This window comes from Solanum dulcamara, chromosome 8 (genome assembly GCF_947179165.1).
Source record: "Solanum dulcamara chromosome 8, daSolDulc1.2, whole genome shotgun sequence".
In the NCBI taxonomy this organism is placed as follows: Eukaryota; Viridiplantae; Streptophyta; class Magnoliopsida; order Solanales; family Solanaceae; genus Solanum; species Solanum dulcamara.
Window position 1 is genome coordinate 68,730,893 of NC_077244.1, and position 15,852 is coordinate 68,746,744.

At 33.2% G+C, this 15,852-nt stretch overlaps 3 protein-coding genes across 4 annotated transcripts; 1 reads left to right on the forward strand and 2 right to left on the reverse strand.

The window, feature by feature from the left end:
* Positions 1–388: 388 nt before the first annotated feature.
* On the reverse strand, positions 389–3,393 carry LOC129901263 (ELF3-like protein 2). 2 transcript variants are annotated; one of them, XM_055976397.1, is made up of 3 exons: positions 2,477–3,393; positions 1,843–1,894; positions 389–1,568 (listed from the first exon to the last, which is right to left on the reverse strand). In XM_055976397.1, the coding sequence occupies exons 1-3, from the start codon at positions 3,388–3,390 to the stop codon at positions 558–560; spliced, it is 1,977 nt and encodes a 658-aa protein (XP_055832372.1). In that variant the 5' UTR covers positions 3,391–3,393; the 3' UTR covers positions 389–557. The 2 variants fall into 2 exon arrangements, with proteins under 2 accessions (XP_055832372.1, XP_055832371.1); XM_055976396.1 differs by having other exon boundaries at positions 389–1,574.
* A 222-nt stretch (positions 3,394–3,615) lies between these two features.
* On the reverse strand, positions 3,616–4,233 carry LOC129901265 (protein EARLY FLOWERING 3-like). The gene is made up of 2 exons (XM_055976399.1): positions 4,000–4,233; positions 3,616–3,688 (listed from the first exon to the last, which is right to left on the reverse strand). Exons 1-2 carry the CDS (start codon positions 4,231–4,233, stop codon positions 3,680–3,682), a joined length of 243 nt encoding a protein of 80 aa, XP_055832374.1. The 3' UTR covers positions 3,616–3,679.
* An 8,529-nt stretch (positions 4,234–12,762) lies between these two features.
* LOC129901485 (transcription factor bHLH87-like) lies at positions 12,763–15,076 on the forward strand. Its single transcript, XM_055976680.1, has 3 exons — positions 12,763–12,985; positions 13,303–13,927; positions 14,370–15,076. Exons 1-3 carry the CDS (start codon positions 12,920–12,922, stop codon positions 14,912–14,914), a joined length of 1,236 nt encoding a protein of 411 aa, XP_055832655.1. The 5' UTR covers positions 12,763–12,919; the 3' UTR covers positions 14,915–15,076.
* The last annotated feature ends 776 nt before the right edge of the window (positions 15,077–15,852 follow it).

A 15,852-nucleotide genomic window follows, 5' to 3' on the forward strand; every position in this document is an offset into this window, starting at 1 on the left:
CATGTGCGTAGCCAGCCAGATGAATCACTAAATTAGAGAAAGCTACTTGAAGCTTACAGAAAATATCAAAGATGTTTACGAGCTATCGAGCCACTTACAAGACATTGTATACATTATGCTACACGCCACAGGTGCCACCGGGAAGAAGTTTAAATTGTACATTCTGCTGAAAGATAAGAACATGAACATATCCTTCCTCCACTGACTTCCACCTTAATTTCATTTCAGAGAAGTAGATCTCTTTTTTTAACCAAGAAACATTTTTAACTGTACATTCTCGTGTATCTTTACTGTAGTCCTACACATTTAGCAAGTTTCTTGTCAATGTACATTGTCAGTAAGTATAAAGGAGCAGGATGATTGAAAGAGAATCAAGAGAAGGAAGATATTGTAGAAAAAGAATGAACCTGTATTGCTTTTCACTTTCCATTGAATATATATACAGTAAAGAATCTTTAATCCAAGAGGAAAACTAAAAAATGAAGGAAATTTAGATAAGGGAAAACATACAACAGAAAGGGCTTTTCTTACAAGATTAAGTTGTAAGGTTTTGCATACTAGTAATTCATTTTCCTTTCTTCTTGTATAGACCTAAAAATCCGAGCTGCAGATTCAGATGCTGACTTTGGGTTATGGGGCACAACCTTGATCACTTGAATTTGCTGCTCCGTGTCGTTATCTTGAACTGGTTGATCTGATCCTTTTGCAGTTGGTGTGATAGGAAAAAGAGCAAGTGCATCCTTTTGCACCCTCTCAGGAGGACTACTTGCTGTACTTCCTTGCATGTCACTCCCTCTATCCGCCTGAATAATTCGATCACAATCTGACATGACCGCGCTCTTCTGGAATGATATGTTGCGTGATTTTTGATGAGGCCTAACTAAGTTGGCATCATGCATAAATGGACTATTCTCCTTCTCACTTGACCTGATTCTGGAAAGTGGATTCATTTGCTCGATAGCTGAACTTGAAGCAGATGGCTTTACCACAGGCATGGAGTAAGGTTGAATGCAGGACGGATCAAAGATTACAGGACCAGGAAAAATCCCAACACCTTGCTTGTGAGAAGTCGGTACATTATAAGGCACATTCGCAAAGTCTCCACCTATTGGTGGAGATAGAGTCACAGGCCTGCAACTACCATAAGCTGGCGCTATGATCCCTCCAGGCGGTGGACAAGGTCCTGTATAAGGTTTATAAACAAGTCCTTCAGAAGGTGACCTTATTGGAACTAACCACTGATATCCAGGAGGTGGTTGGAAGGACCGAGGTGCTAATTTTGGATCGGATACAAAAGATATCGATGTTGGTGTCCCTACATTTAGTTTTTGAGCTGACTGCTGTGGTATATTCTTCTTATCATTATCTTTGCGGAGGGGAAGATTAACATTATCTACCGGAAGCTCAAAGTTGTTTGGTTTTGGAGAAATCTTTTGTTCAAGAGCCACGACAGGAGGTTCAAGAACATCATGACATGGCAAAGTCTTCAAGGAAGAAAATTTGATAGAAGGTTGGTGGAGATAGAAGTTGTCTTTGAAAAATATATCTCGTGATCTGGCCATCATTTTCTGTACCTGTAAAGATGCTAAAGTAAGTTCTTACAAAATTTAAACAAAACACTAAAAAATCTCCTTAACCCCCTTCTAGATGTTGATTTTATTGCACTTGGTCCTCGATGGTCGGTTGATTTAGAAGATTTTTTCTTCCCATCTATTAAACATACTGGCAGGACATCGAAAATGAAAGACTAAACTAATCATCCTTCGTATGACTCTTGAACGCTTTGTCTCTTCAAGATAACAATAGAGAAATGGCAATCTAACTGATAGAAGTCTAAAGTACCTTTGTTAGTCTGTGTAGCTCAAAAAGTTGTATTGCAAAGATCCGCTGCTGGCTGCAAAATAGTGAAATGCAAGTGAAATGATAGATTTCAGAAAAAATATTGGAAAAGGTAACAGAATAAGATCAGCTTAACATAAATAGTTGTTCTCATTACAGCTAGTCATCATAGGGGCCATAACTATGACATAGTAAAGATGGGATTTCTGTCCTGCAAACTAGACATTATTATTTCTCAGAAATTTGTTGAAGAACATGATTTTAAGGTTTATGCAGTGAAGCAGTGACAGACAACAAAACATAGACCTATAGGCTAGACTAACATGAAACTTCATATTAATAGTTACAATTTTGAGGTTCTTGTATTCGTATGAATATGGTGTTTATGCCAATTTGATTACTTTGGTTTTCATCCAACTTTATTGGTCATAGATCCCAAAGATAACTCCTTTATAAAGATGGAATGGAGCGAGAAAAAGATATATATGATATGATATGTGCATGATACATGTTGGAAGTAGACAAATTAGGATCAGCACATATCTTCGACTAACCCCTCAATCAAGCCACACGAATTCATTTCTACTGTCACAATAAGTTGGATATACATAAAAGATGACCAGTTAAATAGACTTACTGTGTAATGGTTCTTCTTGTTTTCCAGAATAGTTCTTGACCTATCAATGCTATGACACTATCTGAAGACATTTTTTCTACTAATCTAGAGTTCAAGGACGAAGCTTCTGAGATTCCTTCACTTCTGTCTGCAGCTCCTACATCTGGAGGCCCACTAATCTGGTCTTCAGGACAGTCAGAAGAGGATTTAACTCTCTTCGGACTCTGATGGTTGTCTCTGTGAGGAAGAAAGGAACACGGCGCATCTTCCATTATGGAAGCACATCTCTTAGTCGTGGCATCTTCATGCTTCACATATGTAACATTTTCTGCAGCCTTCCTTTTGTGTAGAATCCAAGAGTCTTCATCAGATTCAGAATAAGAATCACTACATCTATTCAAGTCACCTACCAGACCACATCTATTTTCCGGAGCACTTGATACAGATGATTTACTAATATTTAGCTTGCTATGTCCTGGACTTGGAGCTTCATGCACCACTGTCTTCTCTATATTTGACAGATGAGGAGCAGGTAGTTTAACACAATGTTCTCTCTTTTGGCACTTAGCTAGATCTCCAGTACTATGCTCCCTGCACTTTAGTTGCATACTGTCTCTATCCTTAGATTTCTTTTCGAAAACGCTTTGAAATTTCAAAGAAGGTTTGGAGCTTGATATAACCATTTTTTCCTTGTCCGCGCTTTTATGTATGTTGCCATGATATAGAGGTTTCCCTGATGCTACGAAATTTGGACCACAAAAATCATTTTCCCTTCCCAACTTGTTGGCAGAAGGGTTACTATTATAGTATGATAAACTGTGTGGCTGAATAGGATTAAGCTGAGATGTACCACGCAAATTCCCTTTAAGACATAAAACTTGAGGATTTAGCGACTTGACTGGTGGAACATCAGGACGTCTCATAGTAAAGTTCATCCCTCCAGAAGAATATGGATGAAGTATCTCAACAAAATGAGAAGACTCAGATGAATTGTGGGAAAAATAATTCCTTTTGTTGCAACCAACCTACAGGGTGTTCAAGAGCTCGTGTGAGCAGATCGAATGGGACAGCATAATGAACCTTCTTGGCGATAGCAGTCATAATGGGTCGAAAGCATTTAAGAAATTCTCATCCCATCTAAGGAAAGACACTGCATAATCTATGAATCAAACGTACAATTTTCTAATACCTTGAGTTGGCAATGAATGAAGGGGATAAACAGATTCACTCAATCTGAAACAGCACAAGCAATAAGTAAACAAAAGGAATGGAAGTAGATTGAAAATCCAAAGGTTTTGGATGATGAATAAAGAAAATATTTCAGTATATGCTTCTACTATAATTTTATCTACAACCTAGTTTACCTCCTTTTTTCTTAGACCATATAGAATTAATTGTGTTCATCAATAGTCTAGTTTGTTTACAAAATGCAAAATTCAAAGGAGTTCATAATCGATTCCAACAAGTTATACCAAATAACATATTAGCAATACTTGGAAGTCCCTCTACCGTCTATGGAAGAACACACTAAATTCAGTACTTACAAGACTAGAAGAAGCTGCGTTTCCACCATTAGGCGGAAGAGGCAGCATTGACATTGTTCCAGGGGTAGGAGTAGAAGTAGAGGTGAAACTTTGAGGCGACCTGGATGACTCTTCACAAAGAGCCATTTTGTTTCTTGGACCTCTATTATCTGCATCATTTATATGTAATCTAGGAAACAAAGGATCCATATGCCTCTCTTCCTCTTTTTCTGTCTTCATCTTTTCGTTACTCATTGCTTCACGCGTTAAGCCACCCTACTATATGTATGCTAAGATTAGTAAACACAAATCTTTTCTCATAGACAAACCATTTCATAGCTCACTACTAACAACCCAAATTCTGTTCCACCAAAGCTATATCAAGCTGCACGTAACCACAACAATTAATCAACCCACCTCAAAAGATAGGCTTTTTTGACTAGAAATCAGTAGCAATGAGCTACACCACATGGAATTACAATTCAACAACGGCCAAAATTCAATCTTGATGCAAGACAGAGAAAAAAAAACATATCTGTATGTAATACAAGAAGCAAATTCTCCACTTTCCCGAATACAATCTAAAATGCTTTAGCACATAGAAAACAATGTGGAAAATCAAGATAATGAGAAAAGAAAGAGTATAAGCAATATGATATTGGGAATCTTAGAAGAAGATCAGATCAACAAATAGATGAGAAGGAGAATAAAATGAGGGCAATGTGAGGTGGATAGAGAATTACTGGAACTTCCATGAGTGACGTTAGAATTATTAGTTAATAGTACGTAAACATTAAAAATTAAAACCAACATATAAATAGTGACTGAGTCGCTCTCCTTTTCTTTCTTGAAGGCAAATGCCGTAACAGATGTGTACGTACGCGTTGATTGAATCACATGTAAGAAATTGTCCAATCTTTTTACGAAATATCTGTCAAAGATCTCACCATACGCTTTATGGAGTAAAAACTTACCCGCATCCGACGCATATTATATTGCATGATCGATCACAAAACTATTTTTTACATTAATGTAAGTAAATCGTATTGAACGATCCGGTGTTGAATAACGCGTTTTGCCAAAAATAAAATATGACATCAGCTAAAGAATAAATATATGACGTGTATTTTGTTTTTTCTTTTCTATTCTTCAAATGGAGTTTAAAAGGCTATTTTGCAGCTTTTCACATCGTAATTGATTTTGCTTGCGTAGGTCCGACATCCAAAATATAAAATCAAATGTGTAAGTTAAGAAATCAAAGTTTATACAAGTGCATCTCCAATTCAAACTTCAAATACTTTGAGTTCTCAATTTTTTATGTTCCACAAATTTTCTTTCTTTTTGCTATTTAGGATTCAATTTGTATATATGTATTAATGTTTACATTAGCTTTCTCTAGTTTGAGTTGAAAAGGCAAAAGAAGAAGAACCTTCTTTGTTTCCCTCGTCTCATAATTAAGGTTGAATGTCTGGAAAACAAAAAAAAAATGCCTTATATCTCATCATTGACGTTAAAACAAGAGAAAACATAAGCTTTCAACTTTTCTCTTTCTCTTAATTAATTTCTAAACATCGGCAAACTCAAAGGAAACAATGGCCAACCTGGGTTGGCATACAAGTAGGAGTGGCAAAATAAGCTCATGAAAATATGACTTGCTCAAACCATTTCTAAAATTTCATTGGGTTTCCAATTTTGGTTGCCCCATTTAAGTATTACCCATCTAATGTGTTTTTTTTTTTGCACCAATACCAGTATTAGATAACTTTCAGGTTAAAGAACATTATTTTTTTTCACTTCTTCAGCTTTGCATTCAGACACATATGACTGAAACTTACATAACTGAGCACAAATATATATGAAAAGTTATGTCCTACTAGACATAAATTCGATTTTTAAGGATAAAAATGAAAGACAACAAACCGTACAATTAAATGAAATTCGTGTGAACTATTTCAGAGACCTAAAGATAAGATGGATCAAGTCCTTTTAATATTTTAGCCCAATTCCCAATTACGTTGAATACCTTTAAAAGCCCAATTTCTTTGCAAGCAATAGCCCATATAAACGGGTAACCTTAGCACATCTATATACGACCACGTGTGACATTTGGCTATTATTAGTTGTGTTAATTGGATATAGGTATTAGTTTTATGTTTTATTAACTCCGTTAGCTTGCCTTATAAAAGAAAGTTGAGTGTGAGAAAAATCCTTAGTTAAGTGACAGATACCAAGTTACCAACTCATCATGTTAGGAGGGGATGTTTTTTGTCTTTTCTTATCAGACTTGTATATTTACAAGATTATGATTTTACACCAACGTAACTTGAAACGCAAAAGGACACAGTTTGTCATTTTCTTGAAATGTCACGCAGCTGGTAGGGCCAATCATACTGCTAAGGAGTGGGCAGGTTTGGGAATTTTAGGAATACTATAGTAACTAGAAGCAGTGAACAAATAATGAACTAGAAAACAAGATGTAGAGCATGTTTGCCTTAGCTTATTCAAAAGAATTTATAAGCTATTTTAGATAAATTAAGCCAAGAAGATCTATTATTTTTTGGGCTTATTTTAAACATAAATTAATTTTAAATTGATCAGGTTATTTTCAACAACTTATAAGTCAATCTAAGCGGGCTAGTAGTTGGGATTGGGGTAGGGTAGGTGCTTAATTAGGTTACTTCTCTAGAAAATGTTGAGAAAGTGACTGAATAAGATCAGTTACAAGCTGCTATGGTCAGTGAATATGACACACTCTGACTTTATACAATGCATCAAAGACCCGTGAATTCATTTCATCAAAGGAATATAATGGGCTAAAAGTTACAAGTGAGTCCACCGCCAGATTTAGAATGTCATTAATGATTTTATCACACAAGTTAATTTTTTTAGTTTTTATTCTAATCATTAAATCAACTTTATGTAATAAGAAAATAGGAGTCAACAATGAACTATTTTAGGATCAGCCAGCTCATGCATATCATCGTTTTCGTATCCGCTGATTTCAAGCAAATCCTGACTATTATATGAACAAGCACGGGCGTAGTTATGTATCTCCTACGTGGTCAGTCGAATACCATTTGACAGAAAATTATAATATAGATTAAGTATTACTTTTCATATATACATACTAAATCTTGGAAGTATTCATGAACACTCATATCAAAATTCTGACTTTGTCATATCGTGTATAAATAATTCTCACGTTAGCCATCAATATAAGTTGTACTGAATGATTGAAATTCTTTCCCTCTTTAATTAGAAATCTCAGATATAAATCTATATGAATTAAAAAAAATAATCTCTATTGGGATTGCTACTTTAAGAAACATGCTTCATATTAATTGGATTTTAATACAAATCGAAATTCCACTACTCACGTTAGCCAATATCTGTGTACGTGGCATATGAGATAGGCCAAATCAGCAGCTCAGATGGTATAAGGCTATCTGATTGTGTGATTCACCAATTGGAACCTTCCACCTATGCACAAGGCTATTGTCTTCACGTGTGGCTGGCAACAACAACAAGTGTAGGGCCCAGTAGTGAAAGTGAAGTGATATCATTGAAGAAGACAAATCTGAAACTAGCAGAGCATTTACTTTTGATTTTGACATTAGCAAGAATGATGGACCACTTCCTTGAGTGGGCCGACCTTGTGCAATTCTGCTCCAACATTGAGTTTAGTCAAGAAGCCCACTCTGGTATAGTAGGCCCACAAGGAGGACTCCAAAGTTAACAACATAAATCTCATAGTGTTAACATTCAATTACATTTTATCCCTATTTTTTAAAAATTATAAAAATCCCTTATTTTTGAGAAACTCAGATACATAAGTCATATTTTCTAATACATCAGCCTTTAATGTTGTTGCAGTAAAAAATGAAAATTAACGGAAGATCTGTTAATTGAATATTTTATTACGTTTAAAAAGGAAAAAAGCAAATAAAGAAAGCATAAATTTGGAAAAACTTTATTGGCAATGAGATTAAATCCCTGACAAATTAAAACATGACAAATTAAAACATGCAAGTACAATTCAAAATTCTTCTTTCCGTTCTTATAAAAAAAAACTCTCAATTTTTGAATCAAAATTGTTGAAAAATTGTACTGATATGAGACATTCCGAAATATGAAAAAGTGAGGTGAGGTATGAACGATACAAAAGTGATGAAATTGTTGTTGGTCAAAATACGGGAGTTGGTGGTGGCTTCGGTAAGGACTTTGAGTCAAGATCTATGGATGGCGCCATGGTTGAAAGTGAAAAAAAGTTATGGGAGTTGTTACAAAGCAAAGAAGAATGTGTAAAGAATTTGTCATCATGTTTTTTTGCTTTCAACAAATCAATTCTTGATTTTTTTTTAATTTTTTATTGTTCATCTTTTTGTGATACATATAGATTCAGATTTTTAATGTATTTAGTTGTTTTTCTTTCTTAAATTAATGTATCATGCCTTCATTTTAATATTATGATACATTACATTTTTATCATGCACAATATGTTGTGTTCAAATATTAATTTTGATACATAATCTTAATTTATTAAAACACAAATTAGTATGTATCATGTTCATAGTTATTTATTTGATACATAACGAGAAAATAGCCAAATGTCCCCCCCCCCCCAAATCTATTACCAGATTCTCAACTACGCACTTATATTTCACGGGGGTCCTATTACCCCATCTAAACCATTTAAAAGTGAAATACATAACCCCTTAAAAAGTCACAATCAGGTCTGTATTAAGTGGTGAACTGCACGCGCCCCTGCCATGTAATACTGGCTTTTTAAAAAAATATTATTTTTTTCTTTTTTTTATTCTGTTATTTTTTTTTATATCCCCTTTTCTCTTCCATTTTTTTCTTTTTCTTTTTGGAGTAAATAACACCAAAAAGAAGGCCAATTTGAAGATGGTTATGCATCGTTATATAGTAATAGAACTCGAAAATTTACAGCAGGAAAATAGCATCAAGGAAGAGAATGAGATGAAGAGGAAAAAGGGTAGTTCAACGATGTCTTCGAAATCGAGTGAATTAGTGTGGTGTTTCTCGGAGAAGAATGAAGCAGAGTATCGAATATTGTTATGCTAGCGCCGAGATTGAAATAGAGATTGAGGGAAAAATTGACATTGGTGAGGGATTAGATTGAGGGATTAAGAAAAAATTACTAGGGTTTAAGTGAGGTTTGTAAGAGGAAGATAGTTGTGCCTAAAAGCCATGGGAATTAGAGGAATAAAAATGAATTTTTGAAAAAATCAGAAAGTGCAGAATGATGAAGAAGAGAGAACAAAATTCAAAAAAAATAATACTCAATAATGATTGTTGATTTAGTAAGAAATAGTAATAGAGAATGTAGAAGCATAAATCACTTTCAATTCATAAATCACTTTCAATTCATATATCACACAAATAGTAAATTTAAATATCTATGGGGTTGATGTATTTGAGTGTGTGTGTTATGGTGAAAGAGAGAGAAAGAATAACGAAAAAGAAAAAGAAAAAGAGGAGAGAATGATGTAAAAAAAAATGGTCAACTCACTCTCTTTAAGAGAGTGAAATACATTCTCTGTGCCAACTCAGCGTTTAAGGTGTTATATATTCCATTTTTAAAAAGTTCATGGGGTAGTAAGACCCTCGTGAAATATAAGTGTGTAGTTGAATATCCGGTAATAGGTTGGGGGCATTTGGCTATTTTCTCCATAACTATTACAAATTTCGTTATTTTTTACTAGGAGATACATACACCTTAACTTATTCAACTAGAAGGTTATGTATCTGTAGACATTATCAAATATAATTGTTGATATATAAACACTAATGTTTTTATTGTATCATATTTATAGTTATGTTTATGACACAACATTGATAGAATAACTGGTTGATTTTTTTTTTAATTTTTTGTTGTTAATCTTTTTCTGATATATATGAGTTCTGGACATGATACATAAATTTAAATTTATAATAAATGTATCTGATATATAATGACTATCAGTAATGTAACTATCTCAAATATAACATCTTATGGGCAATAATTACCTATTTAATGTATATAGTAGAAATATTGTACTTAACAATTCAAACAAGGTAAATAAATAGTAATGTATCATGATAAATCTATCCATCTCAAAAATACAATTCAAATGTAATGTATTATAATGTTGAAACGAAGACATTATACATTAATTTAAGAAACAAAAATAATTAGATACGTTAAAAATGTGAACCTATATGTATCACAAAAAGATGAATAACAAAAATCGACCTTCATCCATATGTATCAGCAATTTTTTAAGATGAAAAAACTAAAAAAAAACTGAAGTGATGGAAAGAAATCTACCTCTTGAATAACTTGAAATCAATAATTGGAAAGAAAAAATAATTGAAATTCAAAAATAGATTAATGGATGTAACTGTGAAGATATTTGTGGAGTGAAAAAATGAAGAAAATCATGGGTATCGTATTTTGAATTGATGTATCTGGAAAATGGGATGATGGGAGCAAAAGAAGGAATTTTTGATATTTTTTGAAACGGTAGAGAAAATAAGAAAATATGGTAAAAAGGAATGTGTAGTTAAGTAATTTTTTCTAAATTTCACCTAAAACCTATAATGATTCTTCTCAATTACACTCTATCCCTATTTTTTTTTTAAATTACTCAAAATCCTTCTTTTTGGTGAAATTCGAATATATCACGTACGTCTTGATATATCACACAAAGTGATGTATTCGATCGATTTATCGCGTAAAGTGATGTATTTGACGTCCTGATATATCACGTAAATAATGCATCTGATCGATACATCGCGTAAAGTGATGTATCTGACGTCCTTACATCACATAAAGTGATGTATCCGATCGATACATCGCGTACAGTGATGTATCAGAGAATAGAAAATAGTATGAATTTTTGTAATTTTTTCAAATGGCGGGAAATTTTAGAAAATATGGTAAAATAAGTTGTGTATTTAGATAATTTTTTCAGAAATGTAATCTCGTTTCAATTTATTTGTTCTACTTTAACTTGACATGAAATGTAAGAAAATAAAGAAGATTTTTGAATCTTGTGATTTTAAATTAAAGATATGTTAAATGTATCATAATATCTTTTAAATATTGTGATTTTAAACATATCATGTAAAAAATTAAAATTAAAAAATTATTTTAAAAATTATTTTTTTAAAACAAATTAAAAAGGAAAGTAGCTCAAGGAAATTGAAACTGAGGTCCGAAGGAGTACGATACTCCTACCTAGTATTTTATTAATATTACTTTCCAATAATGATTTGCTTCTTCTCCAAAAGGAAAAGTGATTTTTAATTTCCTACTTCTCTTACACAGAATATAGTTATTATTTTTTAGAATAATATTCCTTTGGAATGAAGAAGAGACAAATGAAATAATACGTAGTAGATTTGTGGTCCTTTAAAACAAGTGTGTCCTTTTCTCATCTTTAAGGATTGAAGTTTCATATTCCTTCGATTCTTAGCTTATTTATGTAGAGTTTATCAATCTTCTATTTCCCATTTTTGAATTACTTTATCCTTCGAAAACATTTTTTTTGGGATATAAGTTCCATTAAATTGAGAAAAAATGTCTTTCTTAACAAAAATAAAATAAATAAATTTTATAAGTGATATTTTATGTTTATTGTATTCTTCCTATTCACCCAACGTCCCCAACTCCTATCCCTTGACTATCCCCACCCCTGCAACCTCTAAAGCCCCACTTTTCAACCCCTCACATCTATAGGATTTTGAGATAATATTTTTTTTTTACTCACCAAACACTAAAAAAATAATTTTTTAAAAAATATTTTCATAAAAATATTCTCCGTCATAGCAAACATACCCTAGAAGAAGAAAAAAAGAGAGAGGGAAGAATAGACAAAATCACAGGAGCAACTTGCTTCTGCAAATCTTTGAAGATATTCTCATTTATCGTATGTGATCAAACTTTTAAAATTAAGTCATTAGAAAATTATTTATTTATAAGTGTTTTTTAATAACATACTTTTCATAAAAGTATTTTGTGTTTGACTAATAAATTTAAGATATACTTTTGAAGTGCAAATATTTAAACTGTGTTTGACTAATAAATTTAAAATATATTTTTGAAGAGCAAATATTATTTAAATATATTTCTCAAAAGTGTGTTTCGAAAAAGATATTTTTGCATATTGTTTTTTAACTTTTGAAAGACAACCTGTTCTATTCTTCAAAAACATTATTTTCTCCTAAATATTTACCAAACAGCACACCTTTTAAAAATAAACTTTTCTTTAAAATAATAATAATATTTTTAACCTCCCAACTACATCGTGTTTTATGCCTGCCTGTGATATGATTGAGCTTATCCTATAAAATGTGCAACTCATGTGAAAGTATTTGTTATTTTTTGATTTAGTTGGAAAGTGTATTTGTATCAGTGAAATGCTACACACGTGATCTCCTTATTCGGATTTTGACATCAGCAAGAAAATAAAGAGGATAATTATGAGTACCTACTCAGTTTGGTCATTTTTTGTTCAATACATATAAAAAGATTAGAAATTAACTTATAGATATACATATATTACAATATAATTACTAATTATCCTTTATGTGATCTTAAAAATTATTTTAATAGTACAGTAAAAGTACATTAATTAAAATTAAGTTGTTTGACTGTTGTACTAACAGTAATATAGGACTGAGGAGTAATATTTTGTATGTTTATATATTCTATATCCTTTTAGGTCCCGAAGAAACACTGACGAATCCATGATTTACGCTAAGAAGGTTCAAAAAATTATAAAATAAATTGTGTTTAGGGAATATATATATATAAAATTAAAATATTTACCTTCTAAACAACCTATTTTTTTCTCTCGAAGGGTCCTATGACCACCTTCCGCCTCCTTAGATCCGCCCCTGTCAGTCTATATAAGCCTGTTTTCCAACCAACATGTTGCAGCTTAAGTTAGAACCATCTCTTTCAACAACAACTTGGCAATCCTGTTATATGGTAAATGTACATCTCTGCTTCATTTTTTTCCTCTGTAGTTAGTCTTTCATTTCTACAAGGTTCTAGGTAGTTTCGAGAATCTGATCATGCCGTATCTTCTTGAGATGTGATCCAACAAGTAGACAAATTTTATTAGCTAAAACTGATGTGAGCAATGTTATTTTTGAAATGAATCTCAAATGGTTGTTAGAGCCAATTCAACGTCGTCCAGAGAGTTTTGATTGTATCAAATTCTGTACACTTAGTCAAGCTTAATGTTGTCCAATTAGTACTGTTTTGCCCCTGTCAGTAGCAAAGCTAATCCTTTTGTTTCAATTCAGCAGAAAGTTGATACTGGCGATTCAAGAGCGTCTTCAGCCATGAATATTCAGGAATTTGGAGCTGCATTTGATCCAATAGACATCCTTTCTAATTGGAAAATCTCTCAGCGCCAAGAAGCTGCAACGAGATTGGCTGCGGACTCTGTCGCTGCTAAATCAGGAACAAGTTCAATTGGGGATTGTACTAAAAGTAAATTTGGTTCTTCTCCTCCTCCTTTTCCTATGCAGAACAATTATATGCCTTACTTCGGTAATAATCAAGTCCCAGTTTGTGGCCTAATGGCGGATCTTAGTTCTATTGGCCTATTCACAAAAAGCGAATCCTCTGATTGCTTGCTCTCTGCAACCAAGACAAGCAACACCGACACATCGGCCGAATTAGATGATGTGATTTTCTCTGATGATTCTAAAAGCTTGTGGAATATCCACACTAACAATGCAGTTTCATCCGGAGAATCTGCAATTGATGCTTACAAATCGAAACCCATCGATGCCAATGACAGCAACAATATTCACTACTCTGTTAATGAGCTTGATGAAACAGTCTCGCATAACAATTTAATAACATCTTCAGAAGCAAAGCGTTACAATATGGACAAGAGAAGCCACGATGCACTGCTCGAATCAGGTGAGAACATTCTTAATACTCAAAAGAACTTTTATTTGACCATGTTTTTTTAAAATAATTTGAATTAATTATTAACTATGTTGACTTATCATACTTTTTATATTATTTTTGAATTTTTATTAAGTCTCTGTCCGAATACAGTAAGTAGTTTTACTTTCGCACAACAAAAGTTGGTGCCACTTAAAATGGAAAGGAAGGCCTATGTCTCCATAGGCCTCTCACGTGTAGGTTTGATTTTTTATGAGACAAATGTATACGTGAAGATACTTTTTGCTTTTGGATGAACGTGAGTGTAAGATCTCTTATGTACTCTGATACCAGGTTGAATCGTTAAAATTTAAATATGTTATGAGATTTGAGTGTAAGATCTCTTATTCATTTAAAGTTTAAATTTTTATGAAGAATATACTTTCAATTACTTAATTATATCATATCACAACAGATTCCTCGAAAACAGAATATGGATTCCAGCTCATTTCGGAAAATGATCAACCCAAGTCCAAGAAATCCAGGTCAGAATACAGGCTTCCAAGTTCATCAAACATCAATTTCCAGCAAGCAAGTTCTTCGGCATGTTCAATAGATGAGCCTGATTCAAAAGCAATTGTGCAAATGAAGGAAATGATTTATTGCGCAGCGGCATTCAGGCCAGTGAGCTCTGTCACGGAAGAAGTGATGGTGGAGAAGCCGAAGAGGAAGAACGTAAGAATCTCAACGGATCCACAGACAGCTGCAGCGAGACGAAGGAGGGAAAAGATAAGCGAAAGAATAAGGATATTGCAGAAGCTGGTACCAGGAGGAAGCAATATGGACACTGCATCCATGCTTGATGAGGCTGCAAACTATCTCAAGTTCTTGAGGACACAAGTGAATGCCTTGGAAGCCTTTGGCTTTAAAATAGATCCAATTATCATTAACAATAACTTTACTACTTCTTTATCTTCAATACCATTAATCAACTACCCATTTCCCATGCAACCCCATTAATCCATCACCCCAAGTGTTGATATATCATGAGATTTCGGAAATAGTTTAATTCATATACATTCGCAGTGTAAAAAAAAACTATATTATCAGGTCAAATTTACATGTTCCACCAGGTAACATGTTCTATTTACAAGGTTATAAATCTTATATTTTTAAGGAGACTTACTTGTAGATATCATCATTTGGGTTAGTTTAATCTCATGTTTAAAAGTGATTACTATTTCATATCATGCAGGTTTAATTACATAAGTGTAGTTTCATGTTTTGTATATTTTGGACTTTATTTAATATGAAGCTGTCAGCTAGCAAGCCAATGCAAAGTGACATTCTCCTACATACTTATGAATTCGAATCACACTTACTCTAAACTAGTTTAAATACTAAAACTTCATTTCTATTTTTTTTCTACTAAGTGTCTGGTACCCACATTAGAATCCGACTAGATCCAAATCGCACATTATAAGGCCCATTCTTGAGGTGACGCTCATAACATAATTTTTTTTCATTCCCAAAGGCTCGATTCCAAGACCTCTGGTTAAGGGTGGAGGAATTTCAATCATCGTTTTGGATTTGGGTTTAATTGACAGATGACGGAGTTAAATTTGGTAGTCATAGTTCGCTTATAAATGGGTGAACTGTCCGTTTTGACATGTGTTTTTAGAGGTTCCTTTTGATCTTTAGGGTTCTAAACGTGTCCATTTTGATTTTCAACTTTATGTAAATTGATAGAATTTTTTTTTTTTTGGGGGGGGGGGGGGGGGGCGGGGGGAGGAAGTACTTTTGTTTGGATAGAAGAGGTTACTGATTTTTTTGGCTAAAAATAGGAAATTCTGTTAAGAAATGAAGAAGTCCAGATCTGTATTCTTGGCTTATAGCTCTGCCAACTTGCTCCTCTTTTTTTTTCTTTCAAGGAGACAGAGTCTAAAAAGTGATTGTGT